Here is a 21,477-nt window from a genome sequence, read left to right on the forward strand (position 1 = left end):
TCCAGCAGCTCTCTGGTCAGTGCTGCCTGTTGTAAACTCCATTTGCTGTCTCCTACCCCTCACTGTGTTTTAAACAGAAATCTCTATTCCTGACCCAGGATGTAGAATCTACTATTGATGCCAGCTAACCAAAAGACCCCTGCCAGATGTTTAGGTCAAGGCACAATGGCACCTGATGTACAAGCCACACAATCACCCTTCTTCCCATGACACACATGCATGGCAGAAGGTGTGATGGTGGGATTGAACATCAGACCCCACCATGCAAAATTAACAACGGAGGGGGAGCCTGGTGTATCATCAAGTTATTACACATTTTTTGCGGAATAACGCTGTGCCTTATTCCTTGATTTACGGTGCTATTAAATACAGCCAAGTTACAACTTAAGATGTGATTTACTAGTGAATCATGTTTTAAGTATACCATGTGGCAGAGGCCTAGGCCAGGCACTTTACAGCTCATCATCATGACATGTAAGTCCCTTTCTGGACTTGAGCTTTCATTTTCCTACTCCTCACCATGTTTTACACAAGGAACCTCCATTCCTAACCCACAGTGTGAAATCCACATTCAATTAATGGCATGATAGGAACCAGCCATAACATTATTACACATTTTGGTGGCATTATATTGTGGTTCATTCCTTGTTTTGTGACGCCTTTAATTTCTTTAACATGCAACCGGTAACAAGTTAAGATGTGATAAACTAGTGAATCATGTCTTAAGTGTAACATGTGGCAGAGACCAAAGTCAGGCACTTTACAGCTCAACATCAAGACATTTAAGTCCCTTTCTGGACTTCGGCTTTCTTTCTCAATTTCCCTTTTAAGTAAGTAACTGAGATCTCTGGGCCCTAGAGATGCCGGGCTGCCTCCATGAACTTCATCCATTCTCATCTCCTGCATGTCTTCATCCCCTAGTCACCCAAGTTGAATTTCTGTATTTCCCATACTGGTTTGTCACTGCAGAGCAAAAACTGCTTAGCATAAGCACTGGTCTGAGCTTGTCGTGTCTTTTTTATGTCTTCTAATGAATAGGCCCTAAGCTACCATTGCTTACCATCACCCCTCCCACCATGGGCCAGTTGTTAGAGCATTTTCTCCGGAAGTGAGAGGCCTGAGCTCTAGGCACATTTCAAAATAAGCTGGGAGTCAGACTTGTGAGGTATGTAATCTCAAACATATTGATGCCAGCAATAATTACCATATCATTTTCACTCAGTAATCCTCCTTGTTTTATGACACTGCTTCACACGTAATACACCAAGAATGCAATGAAATGAGCAGCCTGGAGGCAGGTATTCACACCAGGGCATTTTTGAATATTCTCCAGCACTAGAATACTTTTTAGGAATTCATTTCCCTGCTTGATAACACCTAGCAGAATTGGATTTGAAGAGCTTTAATTCAACCACAGACAATCAAAGGAACTCAGCATCAGGTCCTACCTCTAGGCATGAAACCATCTGCTGTTCCTGGGACGGTTCCCAGTCTAGTAGCTGAGGGTGCGACTGCATGTAAAATCCTGTATGTCTCCATGGAATTCAGTCTTACGTCAAACATCAAAAGCCCTAAAGGGTTTGTGACCTGTTTTAGCACCTCTTTGTATGTAACGCGTCTGTTTTCATATCCAACAAGATCCTACACTCCTATTCAGTCAATGAAAGGGGGAATAACAAGATGACATGCCAAAAAGCAAAAAGTGAATCTGGAGGGATTAAGAGGAAAAGCAGGAGCTGCAACTTAACAGTTCTGCCTTAGATGGTTTTCGGCTGGCTCCCTCATGTCAATTTTAAACGATTGTACAAATGGCAACGGGACCCAAACATTAATTCTGCTCCCAAGGTTATATGCTCACCAAATGCAGAAAAGGATGCAGAAAAGGCATCCATTAGGCATCCAGTTGTGCCCTGAGCACCAGCAAGCATCAGATAAGAAGTTACACTGGAACTGTGTCGAGGTCCATGCAGAAAAGGCTGAACTGCTCAATGCCTTTTTCACCTCAGTCTTCACGGGCAAGATCAGCTCCCAGACTACTGCACCTGGCAGCACAGTTTGCAGAGGAGGTGAGCAGCCAACTGTGGTGAAAGAACAGGTTAGGGACTATTTAGAAAACCTGAGCATATACAAGTCAGTGGGGCCAGATGGGACTCATCCGTGGTTGCTGAGGGAGTTGGCTGATGTGACTGCAGAGCCACTGACCATCAGCTTTGAAAACTCATGGCTATCAAAAAAGGTCCCACGTGACTGGAAAAGGGCAAACATAGTGCCCATGTTAAAGAATAGGGAAAAACAGGAGACTCCAGGGGCCTACAGACCAGTCAGCCTCACCTCAGTCCCTGGAAATATCATGGAGCAGATCCTCAAGGAATCCATTTCTAAGCACTTGGAGGAGAAGAAGGTGATTAGGAACAGTCAGCATGGATTCACCAAGGGCAATTTATGCCTGACCAACCTGATGGCCTTCTCTGATGAGATGACTGGCTCTGTGGATGCAGGAAGACCAATGGATGTGGTGTACCTTGATTTTAGCATGGCTTTTGATACAGCCTCCCATAACATTCTTGCAGGCAAACTAAGGAAGTACAGGTGAAATGAATGAACTGTAAGGTGAGTAGAAAACTGGCTGGAGAGTAGTACTCAGTGGCTCAATGTCTAGTTTACAGGTGGTATCAAGTGGAGTGGCCCAGGGATCGGTCCTGGGGCTGGTTTTGTTCAATGCCTTCATCAACAACCTGGAAGATGCCATAGAGTGCCCCCGCAGCAAGCTTGCAGATGACACAAAGCTGTGGGTAGTAGTAGATGTCCTGGAGGGTAGTAGTGCTAGGATTCAGAGTGACTTAGGGTGTGTGTAGATGAAACAAGAGGCATGTGTGCACAACACTTGAAGGTGAGTTAAATGCTTTTGTACCACTTCAATGGCGTTGGTGTTTGCATGCGTTGGCAGCGTATTGCACATTAATTCCAGCCGCTGTAGCACATTCAGAGGCATAATGTGCATTAAATTATTTTGGGGCACAGCAAACTAAAACACATCTGAAGACTTTTAGTTTGCTGCCCTACAGCTGTGGAGAGAAGCCCCGGGCTCTGTGCGGCTCAGGACCTGTGCAGGCAGCCCATGCAGGCAGCCTCGCAGCAGTCTGGAAAGGCAGGCTCCAGCAAAGAAAAAAAAAAGTGGCGAGCCTGATCTTCTTTGTTTTTTCCCGCTGGAGCTTGCCTGTCTGCATGAGCTGTGCAGGCACTTGATCCCTGCCTCTGCGGCCGTGGTGCGCCCCAGGACCGCCCAAGCCGGGTGCCCACGAGCAGGTGCTGCCTGGGGGGGGGCCGCCACTGCCACAGAGGGAAGCACTAGCCCTGCCCCTCGCCCCCCCTGAACCCAGGGACCTCTCCACCCACCAGCAGCTCGCCTTCCACTACCCACCGCCAGAGAGGCAGGTAAGACATGGGTGTACACGACACAGGGGTTTACTTTGCCCTACATTGAAGCGGTGTTTCTAAAAACCCACCACTTAAATTTCGGATGAAGTAAACCCCCGTTTCATCTACACGTTCCCTAGACAAATTGGAGAATAGGTCTGAATGGACTCTCATGAGGTTCAACAAGGACAAATGCAAGGTCCTGCACTTAGGAGGGAAGAATCCCATGCACCGTTACAGGCTGGGGGCTGACTGGCTGGGCAGCAGCTCTGCAGAAAAGGCCCAGGAGGTTTCAATGGATAATAAACTGAATATGAGCCAACAGCATGTCCTTGTTGCCAAGAAGGCTAACAGTATACTGGGCTGCATTGGCAGGTGTGTTGTCAGCAGGTCACGGGAAGTGATTATTTCCCTCTGTTCAGCACTGGTGAGGCCACATCTGGAGTCCTGTGTTCAGTTTTGGGCCCCCTCGCTACAGCAAGGAAGTGGACAAATTGGAGAGAGTCAAGTGGAGGGCAACACAAATGGTGAGGGGGCCGAGGGACATGACTTATGAGGAGAGGCTGAGGGAACTGGACTTATGTAGTCCAGAAAATAGAAGACTGAGAAGGGATTTAATAGCAGCCTTCACCTGAAAGGAGGTCTGAAAGAGGATGGAGCTGGACTGTTCAGTGGTGACAGATGACAGAACAGGAAGCAACTGTTTCAAGTTGCAGCAAGGGAAGTGTAGGTTAGATATTAGGAAGGATTTTCTCACTAGAAGGGTAGTAAAACGCTGGAACAGGTTACCCAGGGAGGTGGTGGAAGCTCCATCCTTTGTCCCGGCTAGACAAAGCCTTAGCTGGGATGATCTAGTTGGGGAGGGTCCTGCTTTGAGCAGGTTGGACTACATGACCTCCTAAGGTCCCTTCCAATCCGAATTTTCTATGAAAAATCTCTGAAACTCTCTGAATCTCTGAATCAGCCAGGCCAGGTCCACCCCCCGCCCCTCTCCCAGCCTGGCAATGGCCACCCTGCCCGCCCCAGCTCCCAGCACTTGGGGGGAAAAAAGGCCCAGCTCAGCTGGTGCTGCCAGGTGGGGGCTGATTCCTGCTGCCCCACGCTGCATGGGGGGCTCTGCATGAGACCCCCACCCCCAGCCCCCTCACCGGTGTCCCACAGAGGCCAGCTCCGGCCCTTTAAGAAAAAAAAAAACCTGAAGAAACCCGGGGACTCACTGCTTCTGCTGGGGGGGGCAATCCCCGCTGCCCCCCTCCATGTGGGGGGTCTGCAGCAGCCCCCAAAGCCCCAAGGCTGCACCAGGAGCGCTAAGTCCCAGGGCTTTTCTCGGCTTTTTTTTTGCTTAAGAAGCCAAAGCCCCGGCCGGTGGGGCAGCCGTGGGGGACCGGAGGAGCAGGGCTGGGGGATTTGAGGGGGCTCATGCAGAGCCCCATGCAGCGTGGGGCAGTGAGGATCACCCCCCGCCCAGGAGCATCAAATTGGGCACCGGGGATTTTTTTAAAAGTACCGAGCTGGGGCGGGCAGGGGCAGCCATGGGGGCGCTGGGGGAGTGGACAGGGGTCGGGGGGCTGGCAGGGGTCCCCCCATGGTCCCCTCCCCTCTCCCCCAGCCCCCACCTCTCCTGCCCCTAGTACTTACCAGCTCGGAGTGGCTGCGGCTTCCTGCTGCTGTCACCAGAGACTGTCCACATCATCAAAGCTCTCTGAATCTTTGCCGAAGATTCGGAGAGCGTTGGATCAATTCATACCTTTAAATTGGTCCCCTGACTCAATTCGGATTTGGAGATTTGGCCACCGAATCGGGCCGAATCTCCTCCGAATCGAGTCACCACCCGAAGCTTCACACAGCCCTACTTTCTACCTTCCAGAAATGGAAAGATAGGCACACATTATGACTTTTATTCTCCACTGGAAATGAATTACTAAAATCCCCTCCCCTCCACTCTCATCCTGTAGAGCCACTGGACCATTCCTCCTCCACCGTAACTCAGTGGTCCGTCTTGCCCATCATTTTGAGTACGGCGGCTTTGACCTCCTTGTTCCTCAGGCTGTAGAGAAGAGGATTCAGGAGGGCAGACACCACATTGTACAAGAGGGAAAACATTTTATCCCGCTCGGGTGAGTAGCTGGAGGCTGGGCGCACGTACATGAACATGGCAGCACCGTAGAAGAGAGTCACAACAGTGATGTGTGAGGTGCAGGTGGAGAAGGCTTTGATCTTCCCCTCAGCTGAGCTGATCCTCAGGATGGCTTCCAGGATGAATACATAGGAGATTAGGATCAAAGACAGTGGGGTGAGGAGCAGTATACCTGCCATCACAAAAATCACCAGCTCAGCGAGGTGTGTGTCTGCACAGACCAGCTTCAGGATGGCTGGCACCTTGCAAAAGAAGTGATTGATTTCACTGAAGCTGCAATAGGGCAACCTCATGGTGAAGCCTGTGTGAATCGTTGCAGAGAGGAAGCCAGATACTCAGGAGCTGATGGCCATCTTGACACAAATTGACCTGTTCATGATGACCGTGTATCGCAGAGGGTGACAAATGGCCACATACCGGTCATAGGCCATTACAGCATAGAGTATACATTCAATTATCCCCAGACAAAGGAAGATGTACATCTGCGCAACACAAGCAGTATAGGCAATACTTTTCTTTGTGGAGAAGAGGTGGACCAGCATCTGGGGTACAGTGGTGGTGGTGTAGCCGATGTCTACAAAGGAAAGGTTGGCCAGAAAGAAGTACATGGGTGTGTGAAGACGGGAGTCATTAATGACAAGTGTGATGAGGAGGCTGTTCCCAAAGAGGGTCGCCAGGTAGATAGTTAGGAAGAGCACAAACAGCAGCAGCTGCGTCTTGGGTTGGCTGGAGAACCCCAGCAGGATGAACTCCGACACCGAGGTGCTGTTCCCCCAGAGAGATTCCTCATCATGTCCGACCTAGGAACAAAAGGGAGCAATAAGAAAAGCAATTACTCAGAAGGATACAGTAGAAAAAGGCTAGATTCTGTTGTTCTTTGCACCCCTGATAGCAGACAGCTGCATGACTACGGATTTTGGCACTTATGCACAGTTTGAAATTCACCTCTGGGCTTGCAATTATGCAAATGTCCATTAAGCATACTGACTACTCACAAAGGGCTCTTTCATGGTTTAACTGCACAGCTGAAGCACTCACTCAGTGATCAGGAGTCTTTGGTGCTCAGCCTGCCCTTAAGCTGGGGATTGGAATCTGCATTTCCCACTGGTACTAGCCCATAGCCTGATGCGGCTCTAGCCACCAAGCTACCAGATAGTACAATGCAGACACGTGTGCAGCCTCTCCAATCCTGCTGGCCCACGAAGCAGCCAAGAGACATAGGAAACCAGAAGAAAGCCAGCTAGCTAAAAAATGCAGTGGTCAGTGAGGTGGCTGCTTTCCTGGATGGGAAGAAAGCAACCGGTGAAGACATTTTCCCAGTGCTATTTATCAGCTCAAGGGTAGATGGAAAATACTCTAGACTGTGCTGAGAGGCACTGGGAAGGAAGTTTAAACTGGGGTCTCCTGCTTCTTGGGTTAATAGCCTAATAACTAGGTTTGGGGGTTAAAAAAGGAAGGAACTTCCTTCAGGACAGTACACATGGAGGGCAATTTCAACCCCCATTTCTGTAGGAAACAGAATTGCAAACTCTGCACAAGTTCCCAAAGCTGCAGTTACACAGCTGCATACATGCCATTTAGCCATGCAAAGCAAAGCAGGAATAAGCCCAAGGAGACTACAGCCTCTCTCTAAGTAACTAACTCCCACTTAGCAATGGGTCTCAGCTTCCCAGCAGCCCATTTCAGTTCTGAGGTACTGAGGGATCAGGTGGATGAAGTGCCAGACATGCCATAGTGAAGGCAATTTTTCCTTTGCCAACAAAGTTCAAACCCTTGCCACAGCAGATGCTGGACATAGATAGGCAGCTCCTATTCCAAAGAGCTCGCTCTCTCAACTGACAGGAGTCAAAGGATGAGAGAGGAAAGAAACACACAAAGTCACTAGTACAGCTGCAAGCAGCATCCTAGTCTCCAATGTCCCATTCCAGTGCCACTCCTCTCAGTCATTTCCCTGAGGCAAATTTAGCTGGTGGGGACAGATGCTGCATTAATGTTTTCTAATATTCATGGATTTTTTTTCACATCTGGACCTTGGCTGAAGCCTCATGAGGCACTCAGATACCATGATGATGGTGCCTGGGCAAATGGACACACAATCTGATAGAAGGGCAGAATGTCAGACACAAAAGTCTATCAGGTCATTTAGAGCTGTCTTTTCAGAAAAATGTACACATACATTGAATAGCTACAAAAGAATGACTACAACCTTGTCCCGCATCATCCTGAAAAAGTTCTTCTTCCTAGATTCAAGGGCTTGTCCGGTGATCTCTTTTATTGGACCAACGGCATATCTGGAAGAAATGTCAGAGAAACTTGATTTTGTGCCCAAAGGCTTGTCTAACAGCTCTTTCAACTATACAGTAGTTGGTCCAGTAAAAGAGATTACCAAAAAAGACTTTGCTTTTCACATATCCTGGACTACTGTAGCCAAAACAGCATGCCAGGTCTTCCTAGAGCTATTTGAGAAAGCATATATGCCTTGAAAAAATTGTGGCTATTGCTTCGTTTAAATGATTCATTAATTTGTTCGTGAATTCCTCCAAAAATCATGCTATTTACTGCTGAAGGAAAAAAACCCAGACTACCTGGGAGTGACTACATGAGACACTACATCATTGTTGTGACGAGTTATGGCAATGCAGCATTGGCAGGCACAAACCGTGATGCCAATGCTGCATCGCATAGTGGTCAGCTACACCACCGTAGCTCATTGCTACAGCAACATAGCATCTAAAAGTAACCGTGCACTGCCAGAACTGTGCAGTACCAAATGCGCAGTCCCGGGAACATGCAGATGCGCCAACTGCTACTGGAGTATTTCTGACCTGCTATAGTCTTGCAGTCTTCCCATGCTTTTAAGCAGATCATTCCCTAAAGACATCTCCACTTTGACAGTCTTAACTCCATTGCTGGGATGGTCAACAGCAAACCAAAGTGGAGCCACTTCCCTGTTCTCCTCAGGGGTCCCTACATTTCTCCACTGACCCAAAGCAGCTGCAAACCTGTCTCAGAAACAGCTAGGTAATGGCTCCCTTGGCACAGTGATGTGAATCAATGCACTCATCACTTCTCACTGACTCTGACCCACGATGTAGGATTGCAGTTGGGCAGAAACACACCTAAGTACACGAAACTGTTAACAGGATGCTGAGTAGAGCAGAGAGGCACCGCAGTGGTCACAAGGAACAGCAACATAAATCAGACTAGCTGGCCGCTCAATGGAAGACCCGCTAATGAAGGACATACACTCCATTGGATTCAGTACTGAAACTCACTCCAGTGCTTATTCACTCCAGCACTATCCATCTCCCCTTGCCCTTTCTTTCTGGATTAGACCAGTCATCCGCCCGTTCCAGCTCCTCACTACTTATTTGTAGGAGCACAGGGATTCCCAAATTGTACCAAGCTACTGATCTACCTTATCTGATTGCCTGCCTCCAACTGTAGCCAGTACCAGCTGCAGGAGAGGAAGGAGGACAATTATGGATGTGGACGAGGGGACAGTTATGGAGCAAGAGGGTCACAAAGAAAACCTATACTAAATACCAATACTTGGAGATAGGCTTGTATTCTGTCCCTCATCTTCACTAATGCCAACGATTTGTTTCTTCTCTACCCTTACTGTTCAATGTCTACACCCCTCAATCTGGTATTTTCATGCCAACAAAGCTCATAGGAAATGCCACTTGCCTTCATTCTCCTTTTCCACCTAAGAGAGCAGGATCGTTCCTTCAGCTACCAAAATTCATGATCCAGATGTACCAGACAATAGATCTTCATAAATTAATCCTTCAGGCTAAGGAGAAAATGGTCCTCACACATTGCTAAAGCTTTCTTTACTTGCGAAAAGCTTTGCCTGGATGCCAATCACATTCCGCAGTTCAAGAAAAAATTATAATAATTAAAAATGAGAAATTAAGCAGGATGCTACTAGACACACCAGTAAATTAAAATTGAATAGCAAGACATAACCAACTACAGTTCTACATTCTGTTTGAAAAGAATATGAACATAAAGTAACATTTTTAACTTTTAGTTTGATCAGATTAAAAGCACATGGGAAGCTGGTTTATCGTCGTTTAAGTCACCGTATGTCAATCTCTGCAATTACGATACTTCTCTTGTTTTTCCTCGGCAAAGAACCCAGGTTTAAAGAGATTCATTCTCTTCTCTGTTTCACTGATCTTTGCATAAACTGTGAAGCTTATGATTTCACTGAAAAATTATTTCAAAACTGGCTTTGAATCCCTAGAGCATTTCATTGAAAAAAAAGTTAATAGTCAAAGGCAAAAGCAGCTTGCAACTTGCTAGTCCTCTCCTGGGTTTTATTATACCATCATTCAATTAAAACAAACTTACTAAATGAAGAGGAATGCAATGGGGAAAAAAAAGTTTTTTGTTTCCTGAGTTTATTTTATTTGGGGAAAAAATCAGGACTTCAAAATATTTAGTTTGGTTTATTTCAATGAACAGGCAGACAAGGGAATGTAACCATGGTCTCCCACACCCAGGGTAGGTGCTGCAAGACCAGGAAACTATTGGACAAAAGGGGCAAAGGGCTGGAACCATGTCTGGCCACCACGTCTGGCCCTCTTTTACTCAGAAGACTGACCTCTGCTCCCTTCCTTCCAAAGCACATAGACACCAACCTGCAGCAATGGGCTCTAGCCTGTAAAAGCCAACCAGAGTGAGGGGCTCTCTCTATACTGAGAGACATGGAGTGGACTCCACAATGGCCAGCACAATGACCTGGGAGCTGATGAGAGCGCTCAGGAGGGCAGACTCAATGCTTCGCTGTCCCTCAACAGCTCTCTGGTCAGTGCTGCCCGTTGTAGATTGTATTCAATATCTCCTATCCCTCATTGGGTTTTGTACAAGGAGCCTCTGTTCCTAACCCAGGATGTGGAGTCCACTGCTGCTGCCAACTGACCAAAAGACCCCTGCCAGATGTTCAGTAAAGGCACAAGGACATCTGTTGCACAAGCCACACAACTGTGCTTCTAGCCATGCCACATGCAGAGTAGAAGGTATAATTGTGGGATCGAGCATCAGTGCTGATGCAGAGGAAGCCCGGTGTGTCCGGTAGCCATCTCCCACAGCTGAGAGCCCTGTCAGGTGATCTAGTGCTGATCCACACCATGGTGATCTGCAGCACGGTGTTCCCCCAACGCTGAGAGCCCAGATTACCTGACAGGGCTCCAAGAGTCAGGGATGCCTGGCCACACATTCAATTAATGGCATGATACGCCAGCTCTCAGCTTTCAGTCACTGTTGGACTCGAACAAAGCAACGGAGCAATTCTTGAGTTGCAAAGAACTCAGGAAGACTCCAAACAGTCAAATGTTTTGCACACTGTGGACTCCTAGTGAAAATCTCTGGGTTTATCTGGACTCACGTAGGTGTTTGCAAATCTAGCAGCACTCATATCGTGCATCCCTGCAGAAGGAGCTCCCAGCGCCCTGGGGCAGTGGCTTTTCTCAGTTTACCCACATGGAGAAATTTGTGCACCCAAATAATCCCATTTCAATGCAGGGGGCTGTAAATTGGCAGCCTGCCATGGCCGAACCACATTTGGCCCGGGCAAGTCTCTGGTCAGAGATGTCCAGAAGAGTTCCCCAGTGGCACAGAGATGTGCCATGAGGTTGCCCAAAACAGGATATGTAGCTATAATCCCAGCCCCAAATCCAGGTCCTTTTTCAGGTCCATCTACTTAGCATAGTGGCTAGCCTGCTGTCAATTGGCAGCCTGGGACGGCCAAACCACGCTTTGAGCCAGGCAAGTCTCTGGTCACAGATGTCAAGGACAGTCCCTCAGTGGAGTCAACAGGAAGTCTGAGGTGTCCCAAAATGGATTTTGCCCCATAATCCCATTTAAACCTACCCATCATTTAGGGCTCTGTACTTGATGCAGAATATTTTTATCAATATTAATTAGTAAATGTGCATAGCTAATGACATTCTCTCTGTTTCAGATGTTTAATTCATCAATAACAAGCTTTTATTAGGTCTCAATGAGCTTTGAAAAAGGAACTGGGCACTGGGAGTAAGAAATAGGGAACTGGGAATAAGCAATCAATTTCTGATTGCTCTAGGTAGCTGGTTCCAGTGTTTGACCACCCCGTAAGTCTCATACTGCAGATCTCGTACAGTGTTGCAAAATGATGTTGGATGCCCAGTTTCAGCCAAATGTTGGCTATGTTTGCTACACCCAACCCCTGGGGCTCAGCTCCTCCGTAGAAATCCTCTTTGCAGGGACTCAATTGAGGAACCAGTGCAGCCAGTGCCACGCAGCACAGGGTGAGGCCAAGCCCAGCAGCGCAGCTGGCCCCATGGCACGTGGAGCAGCAGGGCAAGCACTTCTGCAGCTGCTAGTTGGAGTTTCCCTGGGGGATCTCCCCCACCCCACAACCCCTCGCCCTGACAAGCTGCTTGCCGTGGGCTGTTGGCATCCAGGCAGGGCCCTCCTTAGGGCAGGGCTGGGCTACGTAGCCGCAGCCCCATGTGCATCACGTGCCAAGCTTTTGTCAGGGCCCTTCTTGTTTGCTCCTCGGAGGAAAAGAGTCTCAGGCTCCAGTCTCCCCTTCCACATCCCCTCAGCACAGCCTTTTCTGAGAGGTTCAGATGCCGGTGCCACACTGGGACACACGGCCATTCAGTGCAGAGCCAGGGAGTGCCCCTGTGCTGGGAGACACGGGATTGAGACCCCAAGACACACATGTCATGTCCAGCGAGTCCAGCCTCTGTTAGCCGGGCTGAGAGCCGCTATCAGTCCCAGCTGAGCTGGGCTGGTTGGACATCACTTGTGGCCCCGAGGTGTCAGGCTGGGCACTAGCACATCCCTGGGGCAGGCAGAGCCCCTCCATGGGGCTGGGGTGAATGTGCACCCAGGGATATAATTCCCGTGTCAGGACATTGCAGCACCTCAGCGACGACGTCCTCCTCCTCCCCCACCAACACTGATCACACCCACCGTGCCGGGGAGCCCAGGGCAAGGCTGCTGCGCCTGAGGAGATGAGAAAGTGTTTGCAGGCTCCGGTCGGTGCGGGAGGCTGGTGCGCGGCGTGCCATGCATTTGCTGAGCTGCCTCAGACACAGAGGACTGTTCCCTGTGCTCGTTCACCATCTGTCTGGACCAGTGCAAATGTGCTGGGAAAACATAGCAGCATAGCAGAGATTTTGCACGGGCCTGGATACCAAGTGCAAGCTTTTCCGTTCCCTTCTTTTGGGTGTCCTGGGTCTTGAAGGGGGCTGGGTGGGCATTGAACCCCTGCTCCTCACATGTCACACGAGAGCAGTGACTGTGAACACGTGCTTGAGGTCAGGGGGGCAAACAACCAGCCAGGAGCTCCCAGTGCAACGCTGGGAGGAAATGTCCCAGGGACGCTGAACGAGGGAAAAGCAACAGAGTTAGGCAGGGATGCTGTCTTTTGTACAGTGTCAGTGTGAGTAGTACTGGGAGCCATAACCAGGTCTGGGGGTCGCATGTGGGACAAGGGGGAAGAGGAGAGAGGCGTCAATAAGAACCAAAGCAGTGACTCAAAGCTTGGTGAGAACAGCTCCTAGCAGGGTGTCAAAAATACGGCCGGTGAGCTGGATCCAGTCCCCAGAGCCATGTCCTGTGGTCTGCAGGGCTCCTGGAGGGGCCAGGGATTTGGGGTGGGACAAGATGAGGAACCGCCGCTGAACTGCAGGGTGCGGAGCCGCCATGGACGTGTGCTGCAGCGCTGGGGGGTGACTGACGGCTGCGTGAATCCCTGAGGCTCCCTGAGCTGACGCCGATCTGCTCCGACCACGGGTGCCACTGCTCCCACAAGTGCAGGCGGGGGTCTGGATCCAGACTGTGCGGATCCCTGCAAGCCAGATCTAGCCCTGAGTGCCGGGGGCGGCTAAGTGGGTTTATTCCCCAGGGCCTTGTTTATTCCAGTGGAAAAGACTGGGAAGCTCCCTGTGCTGCAGCATGGATACAGAGCTGGGTCTTCCCAACCCACACCAAACAAACACAGCTCAAAACCCCAGAAACCCCACAGCCCCCATGACTGAGAGATCTTGACTCCAGTGACTTGGTACAAATATTAGCCTGGAATGGGCTCCATGGATCGCGCAGGGGGAGTGGGGCAGGCAGGGGGTTGTCCCCTGCTATTCAGAGAAGCCTGTTACAAGGGCCCATTTGTACACATTGTACTTTCACCAGAAAAATATACTGCGTAGCGAAGGGCCCTGCTTATTCCAATGAAAAGACTCTGGAGAAATCTGCGTTCCAGCTGGGATTCACAGCTGGGTCCTTCCCTTCCCATTGAGTGCCTTCAGCACCACAAAGCCATTGCTCCTGAAACATACTCCCCATCCCCATCTCTCTTCTATTTCTCCCTCTGCTCTTGACAAAGACCAAGCTAGAGAACAGTTATTGGTTGTGGCAGTGGGTGTTTGTGCCCAAAAGCTTACAAAGAACATTTTTTCCAACTATATCTCCTAAGACATATCACATCTACCCAAAGCACCTCGGCAACCTGGAGCAGAGAGAACTTTTCCCGTTGCCACTTTCTTGAAACACCTCCCTGACCACCCAACGTTGACTTGTTGAGGAATAAACGTGGTTTCCAATTGAACAGTATTAGCAGTTTCTCAGGCAGCTCGACCTTGACTTTCTGAGCTAAACATGCCAGGTTTCTCCTGTGTGTTGTAGACCCTGTTCTCTACAGCAATGGATCATCTTGTCTTCTTTCTTACCTTGCATGTCATGAGCTTGTATTTCACACAGGAATTTGAGATGAACACCAACACTTATAAGAAAAGAAAACTAAAGCTTAACTTTATTATCCTACATCTCCTCTTAGTTTCTATAACATCTATGTTCAACATGACACATTACACTAAATCTATGTTCAACAGTGCACGTGGTTTATGCCTTTGCTCTCTTCACTCCCTGAATGGCTCTCGATGGATTCAAGGACAGGCTACTAACACAACAGACGCCGGGATGGTCTGATTATGTCCCGATGCCTCAGAGGAAGGCGAAAAACCCCCCGAAGTTGGTTCCATAAATGAAGGGGGAAAAAATTCCTTCCTGGCCCCAAATGGCGACCGGCCAAAGCCCTGAGGCAGGGGTCACAAAATGCCATCCACACAACAAGAGCATCCTCCACTTGGCAACCTGGGCACTACAAACTCATGGTGCCTGGTCTTTCCCCAGCCCTTTGCAGAGCTGGTCTGGAAGATATTCAAGTTCTTCACCACGAGGGTTTCTCAGGCTGCTCCTCTTGCAGAGGCTGACTTGGCTGTGGCGGACGGCTCAGACTGGATGATGACTTGTCAGTCGGTGACGTGTGTGGTGGCTTCAGCGCTGTTGCAGCTTTTCTCTGTAGCCATCGGGCTCCCGGTGAGGTTGGGGAGGTCATCTTCTCTCATGGAGGTGCTGTCAGGGTTGAGGTGGTCTGCAGGTGTTGCTACGCAGCGTAAGAAAAAGCAGCAGAAGATTAAATCCATGCATTGGGACCATGATACAAGGCTGCGATGTGAGGAAGTGGGGACTGGGAGCTTTCCCAGGACACAAAGGCCTGAACATTTGAATGAGGGGAAAAAAAATAGATGGTGCTTAGCCTCCTGCCTGGAAGAAGCTGAACATCTTTAGGCATCACTGCCCAGCCACGTTCAAGATGAGGTAGATGCTCTGAATGGACAACCCCAGCCCCAAAAAGACCATGGCTGAGAGAGCTACAAGCAAGGGAAAGCAGGTCTCCGACTGTGGGAGTGACAGCAGCCTTTAACAGGAGGCAGAGGGTCCCCCCTGTCCTGGGGTGGCTCAGCCACTTGGGAGAGGTCCCGGGGCTCCTTCATGAAAGATGGCAACACCCTGCAGGCCCACCCATGCCACCCGGGGCAGAGGGCAGGTTTACCCGGGGGCAGCAGGGCACGAGGAAAGGCTCCTGCCATTGAGAGAAAAGAAAGGAAAGACCTGCGGAGGACGGATCCTAGGACAGGACTCTGTAGGGCAGAGGGGAGAATTGCCCACACGCGGCAGGGAGCAGGTTTGTGTTAGTGCCAGGAGCCTCCCCCTCCCTTCCCACTGCTCCCTGCTCCCCAGCGGCAGAGGGGACAGGACAGTACCTGCAGGAGCAAGTGTGGGCGGCTGGAGAGAGGCGATGGCACTGGAGGAGGTGACCAGCAGGCTGTGCCCTTGCAGATCTTTAGGCAGCTCCTTCAGGTAGGTGATAATGAAGACCTTATTCAGGACCCTGATGGGGATTTCTTTCTCCTGCAGAGGTACAAGAGCTGGTCATAGCCTGTCCTACACCCAGAAAGGACAGGGGATGTGGGGAGGGGTCATGGGGCAGGGATTGGACTGAAACCAAGGGGTCTTGGCAACAGCTCAGGGAAATGGGGGGCAGGTTCCTTGAGCAACATTTTTCTGAAAATCGCGGTAAAGACAGAGGGTGGCAGCTCTGGGCTCTGGGCAATGGGGCAGATCAGCAGCGCCAAGTGCCTGAATCCTCCGTTCTCCCTAGAGCAAGCACAGGATCGTGGGCAGGAGAAGAAATGGAGCCGTGCGGGGACCTGTGCACCTCCTAAAGACTCCTGACTGCAGACTGGGAATGGGAAGCTTGTCCTGAGGGAACACGCTGTGTATCTTTGGGCCTGGCAAGAGACCTTGACCCTCAGGGGCATGACATGTGCAAAGGACAGGCTGGTGCCATCCTGCCTAGGCAGATTAATTCATTCCTTTCTCCAAGGCACTTGGCAGGCCTCCCGTTCTCCTCAAGGCCAGTTTGCTCAGAAGGCAAGGGAGATTTGCACCTTACAGACAGGGGCAGGTCACTGATTGAGTTAGTCTGCGAAGTACAAATGGGCCCCACCGTGAGCTAGAGCTCAGACTCCGGTGTGTAGTGACCTCTCTCTGCTCCACGTTGTCCCCACACAACAGGTCGTGATGGGACGACAGCAACTTTACGTGGAACAGAGCCGAGGGGCCGTGAGCTCACTCTCCTCCCTCCCCGCACTCCCCAACGTGGCTGCTGACCTTGTGCCCCATCAAGCGGCCGGCTTCCCCCAAGATTGCATACAGGAAAACCAGCCCAGCTTGGCTGATGTGCATCGGTCCATTGCGAACTGCATGAAGGGCCCTCTGCAGGAAAGCTCTCCTTTGCTCCTCCAGCAAGATCTTTCTCAGCCCCTGAAACAGGAGAACACAAGGCTGGCTACAACCCACACACAGGCTCCATCTCTGGGGCTGGCACCACATTGCCCTGGACACTTGCAAGGCTGTAACCCACCGCAGGAAGACCCCTGCCAGCTGGAGACAAGCACCAAGCCTTTCTCCGAACCCCTTCATCACACACACCAGCCTCACCTCTCCCACTCTCGCCAGGTCCCTGTACTTCTGGACCTGGCTCTGATCGTTCTGGCGCTTGCACCGCAGCTCCTCTGCCCCTCGCATGTCTTGGCCTAGGACAAGTGGAGACACATGGCTCTGAGCTGCCATCCTAGCTTTGGTGCTCAATGTCCACCCAGTGGGGCTCTGGCTGCCCTTCTGGCACCATGAAGGGCAGGGCCCCAGCAGGAAGGTCATTGTTCTGCAGGAGTCAATGGACACCACGTGTCCTGGGACCAGTCTGGGCTGGGGGCCTGGGGATGGGCTCCCTGGTTCCCGCATAAGACACCCAGGATGGGTGCATTAGCACAGGCTGCAGTACCACAGCTCGGCGCTGAGGTGAAGAGGCCCAAATCATTAACGCCGACACCCTGAGTTGTTCCCAGGTTGGGAATGGACAGATGGAGACAAAGCGTCTGGCCCAGCACCTGGGAACAGGCTTTTGGAGGGAAACTGCTGGCATCGGAGCCTTGTACTCCAGCTGGGTCTCCTTACCCCTCTGATGAAGGAGGATTTGAGCGAGCAAATACATGCACGCCCTGGCCTTGCAGCTGATGGTCTCCTCCGGGTCGTTGATGGACAGACCCAGGCGGGCTGCCATGTCCCCCACCTCCAGTATGTCAGGGGAGCCCTAAGCAGGGGGAGAGAATCAGGCAGTTCATGCATGTCCCACCTTCCTTCCCCAATACATCCCCAGGCACAGTTCTCTCTCTCCACCTCTCCGCATTACCCAGCAGGAGGGCAGGAAGGCAGAGACCACAGTGCCAGAGCATGACAGCCCTCTCTTTCCATGGGAACCTGCAGCCCAGGGACTTGCTCGGGGCCCCAGGATCACTCCCCGTGCCTCATGCTCCAGGGCTAGTAGGCCCTATGTCCAGGGCTGACCATGCCCAGAGCAGGCCATGGAAAAGAGACCCGTAAAGAGTCAGGGGCACCACTGAGGCAGAAGCAAAGCCCTGGAGTGAAGCTTCTTGTCCAGCTTTGACCCCACTCTCCCAGGAGGGCCCTGGCAAAGGCAGGGGACCAGGACACTAGGGAAGGAAGGGGCTCACTGACCTCAAATTGTGGGAGGAGCTGCACAGCAAAGGCAATGGCGCCGGTCATGATCTTCATGCCCAGTGCACGGTGCTGGGCATCCGGCGCCTCAGTCCACGATGTAAAGTGCTGTGGGAGGAAGATGTTAAGATGAGGGCACATGCCCTGCTGAACCCAGCAGCCTTGGGGTCCTCCTCCTCAGGAGCCAGGTTTCAAGCTCGGGCTTGACCATCTTCCTTCTGCTTTGAGAGAGGCTTGCTGCAGTGCACAGGGCAGGAGCTGTCCCGGCCCGAGCCCAGCCCCTCTGCACGGTGCTCACCTCCCAGATGGAGTAGAGCTTGCCCAGGCTGGGGGCGCTGGACAAGACGCAGCACAGCAGGCCCTCCAGGTACTCCTCGTACAGTCGCTGCACGACCTGAAAGGGGAGGCAGACCCGAGGGTCAGTGCCACGGAGCCTGGGGCCACTCCTGCCAGGGGGTGGCTTGTGGGACCTGGCAGTGGCAGGGGCACCTACCTGGTTTCGATGGGTTTCACGCCCTATGGCCAGGAAGCTCTTCTCCACGGTGGCCCGCAGGAGGCGCGACTCCAGCGCTGGCTCCAGGCTGAGCTTCGGGTCGCTGTGAGGAGAGAGGAGCCTGCGTCAGATTGAGCTATGTGGGGCGGCGGTGGCACTGGGGTGGGCAGGAAACAGCCTGGAAAGCTGGGCCTGAGCAGTGGGGATCCCCCTGGCCCACAGCAAAGTCAGGAGAGTCAGGCAGAGGTCCCTGTACCTGAGGCAGCGGATGGCGTCTATGCTGTACGCCAGGATGTGTTTTCGGTCGCCCTCCACTGAGATGGTCTCCATCAGGTCCTGTGAGCCCCAAAGGGGACAGGGAGGTAAGGATCAGCCACATCCCCCACGGGAGACCACCCAGTGCTGCAGGCGCAGGCAGCAGGATCCCAACCAGCCCCCTCCCACCCACCCAGCTGGGCTGGCCCTCTGCCTCCCACGGCCTTGCAAGCATGGCACTCAAACCTCTCCTGATCCCACCCTCCCCTGCCCTCCAGATGCAGGATTGCCCAACGCTCAACATCCAGGTCAGGAATCGACCACTATCTCCCTCATCTAGTACCCCCATGTCATGCCCAGGAAAAGGCGCGCCTGCCATTCTCTCTCTTATCCCGCTCCACCTCTCCCCTCCTTCCTGGTGTCACGAGACAACATTTCCTCTCCTTCCCTCTCCCCACACCATCCCGTGCTACTCACCACGATCCTCTCCAGCACGGCCGCTTTCAGGTCCTCCAGCTCCACAGCCACCTCTCTGCTCTGGTCCGCGGCGATGGTCAGGCTGATGATGGCCAGCAGGAAGCGCTGCCTGTCCTTCCCGTCCAGCATCTACCAGGAGCGAGACCAGGGCTAAAGCAGGCTCTTAGCCAGGAGCCTCCTGCTCCTCCGCAAGCCCCCTGTGGGACTCAGGCCTCCTCTGCCCCCACGGAGCTGAGATGCATCTCCTCGGGGCAGGTGTTGTAAAGAGCAGGGCAGTGTCCGTGGAGGGAGGGACGCAGCTGGGGCTTCACAAACACCCACCTCGAGCAGCGCCCCGGGGCTCCCTTGCGGGCTCTGGGTCCCAGGGGGTGACCTCCTGCCATGGGCCGCACGGGGGAATGGAAGACTGACTGGGTGCCGGCTCCGCTGGGGCAGTTTCATACCTCCCCGGGGTCCTGCAGGTGTTTCTTCACAAGGAGGAGGGCAGCTTCTTCCGGGGACCTTCCATCTTCCTCCTCCTCCTCCTCTTCCTCCTCCTCTTCCTCCAGCTCCTCGCCGGCTGGGCTGGGAATCACTGCACACGGAGGAAAGGGGAGAGGTCACTCGTGTGCCCCTGAGGGGAAGGGAAGTGGGTGTCGGGGGAAGAGATGGTGTCGTGCTCCCACCACCAGCACTAGGGTCCCCTGTCTGCCCCAGGACGTGCCAGGGAGGTGTGCGGCTCAGCCCCCTCACCTTGGCCAGGATCCCCCTGCCCGGCCCCATGGAGGGTCCAAGTGGCCTCGCTTAGTGAAAGGTGCTGAGACCTCTGGCCCCAGCGGCTCCCCTCACCTGTGCAGGTGGCACCGGGGGCCGGGCTGGTCCCAGACTCCAGGGAGCTACTGGAGTCCTCCGAGGAGGAGCTGCTGGTCGAACTGGTGGTGTTGGACTCCTCCGAGCTATCGCTGTCCTCCGAGGAGGAGCTGCTGCTCGTGCTCGTGCTGGTGCTTTGGGCCTCTTGGGACTTTTCAGAGTCCGAGGAGGAGGAGGAGGAGGAGCTGGTTCTGGGGCTGGTGCTCCCGGACTCCTGGGACATGTGCCAGTCATCCGAGGAGGAGCTGCGGCTCAGGCAGGGGCTGCTGTGGGCCTGGCTCAGCTCCTGCCCCAGGGCAGCTGGGCCCTCGTCCCCGGCTCGGCACGGGGCTGCCTCCTGCTGCGGGGCTGCAGGGCCGGGCTCCAGGCTGCCCCATGACCCAGGAGGGGAGCTGCACGGCTCTTCGGGTGCCGGGAGCTGTGATGGCGCTGGCTCCCGCCTCCCCAGGCGCACCCATGGCCACCTCCATCTGGACTTGGAGGTGGCTGATTTCTTTCCCTCCTTTCCCCTGCCGCTGGGAGCTGCCAGTTTACTTCGGCAGCAGATGGGGCACAGCCACCTCCTTGCCCTGATGGGCCCCTCCTCCTCACGGCAGGTGGGGCCCCGCTCCTCCTGCCCAGGCTCCCTGCTGCTCTCCTCTCCCATGGAGAGCACCTTGGCCGACCTCCTCCTGAGCACCTGCCACAGCCTGTCCATCCTGGCACCCAACAGGGGCAATTATCACTGGGGTTCAAAGCATCCCCTTCACACGTATCCACCCCCTCCTCTGCTCATCCAAGACACAGGCAGGTGAACCCTGGGTTACAGCCATATCCACAGCCTCCCTGGCACTAGGGTTGGCAGGTGGGGAGAGCCCTTGTCTTAGGGTCCAAGACCTGCAGCTGGTTTGGACACACAGCTCCCTGCTCCTCTACTCCCCTCTCACCCCACGTGACTGGCCATGGGCTGAGTGCCCATGCGTTTGGGAATGCCAAGGAGAGGAGGACAGGGGCCATTTGCCTGGGACCTGCAGGAGCCCAGCAGCGCCACAGCTTGGGGCTCCCTGCACGCTCAGTCTGGGCAGCACTGGCTGGGCTGGGAGGGGTGGGGAGCTTCAGCACCTGGGGATGTCTCCAACCCGCTGGAAGTGGTGTGAGGGAGCACCAGGGGCTGAGTGCCCACATTGCAGGGGCTGGATTTTCTGCCCGTTTCTACATTTCCTGCACAGAGACGGGAAGCCCCCCCGGCGCTGCAGGCCCCTCACCTGCCCTGGGGGATGGAGCGCTGCTGGGCGGGTGCTCACAGGCCCTGGTGACGCCGCACTCCTCCCTCCGGCTCTGGACTAAGGTCTCCTGCCTCTCCTCCGATGGATGTCCCTCGCTGCCTCAAGCTGCAGTCGCTGCCGCCGATGGGGGGACGCCTACCCCTGAAAGGGACTATGCCATCCTG

General features: G+C 53.0%; 1 protein-coding gene and 1 pseudogene across 1 annotated transcript; both read right to left on the reverse strand.

Moving 5' to 3' along the window:
* Positions 1 to 5,330: 5,330 nt before the first annotated feature.
* LOC132243737 (olfactory receptor 2K2-like) lies at positions 5,331 to 6,564 on the reverse strand (annotated as a pseudogene).
* Positions 6,565 to 14,334: 7,770 nt separating this feature from the next.
* On the reverse strand, positions 14,335 to 20,981 carry LOC132244173 (uncharacterized). Its single transcript, XM_059715216.1, has 12 exons — positions 20,028 to 20,981; positions 19,643 to 19,773; positions 19,200 to 19,328; positions 18,724 to 18,803; positions 18,468 to 18,570; positions 18,273 to 18,368; positions 17,975 to 18,082; positions 17,414 to 17,549; positions 16,898 to 16,992; positions 16,568 to 16,720; positions 15,658 to 15,805; positions 14,335 to 14,996 (listed from the first exon to the last, which is right to left on the reverse strand). Exons 1-12 carry the CDS (start codon positions 20,743 to 20,745, stop codon positions 14,863 to 14,865), a joined length of 2,031 nt encoding a protein of 676 aa, XP_059571199.1. The 5' UTR covers positions 20,746 to 20,981; the 3' UTR covers positions 14,335 to 14,862.
* Positions 20,982 to 21,477: the final 496 nt, after the last annotated feature.

Source organism: Alligator mississippiensis, chromosome 11, assembly GCF_030867095.1.
Source record: "Alligator mississippiensis isolate rAllMis1 chromosome 11, rAllMis1, whole genome shotgun sequence".
NCBI classification, from domain to species: Eukaryota; Metazoa; Chordata; order Crocodylia; family Alligatoridae; genus Alligator; species Alligator mississippiensis.

Coding starts and splice junctions, on each gene's coding strand:
- LOC132244173 (XM_059715216.1), bottom strand. CDS start 20,745: ATGGACAGGCTGTGGCAGGTGCTCAGGAGGAGGTCGGCCAAGGTGCTC. Junction 19,774..20,027: donor CCCCGGTGCCACCTGCACAG/GTGAGGGGAGCC, acceptor CTCCGTGTGCAG/TGATTCCCAGCCCAGCCGGC. Junction 18,804..19,199: donor CCGTGCTGGAGAGGATCGTG/GTGAGTAGCACG, acceptor TGGGGCTCACAG/GACCTGATGGAGACCATCTC.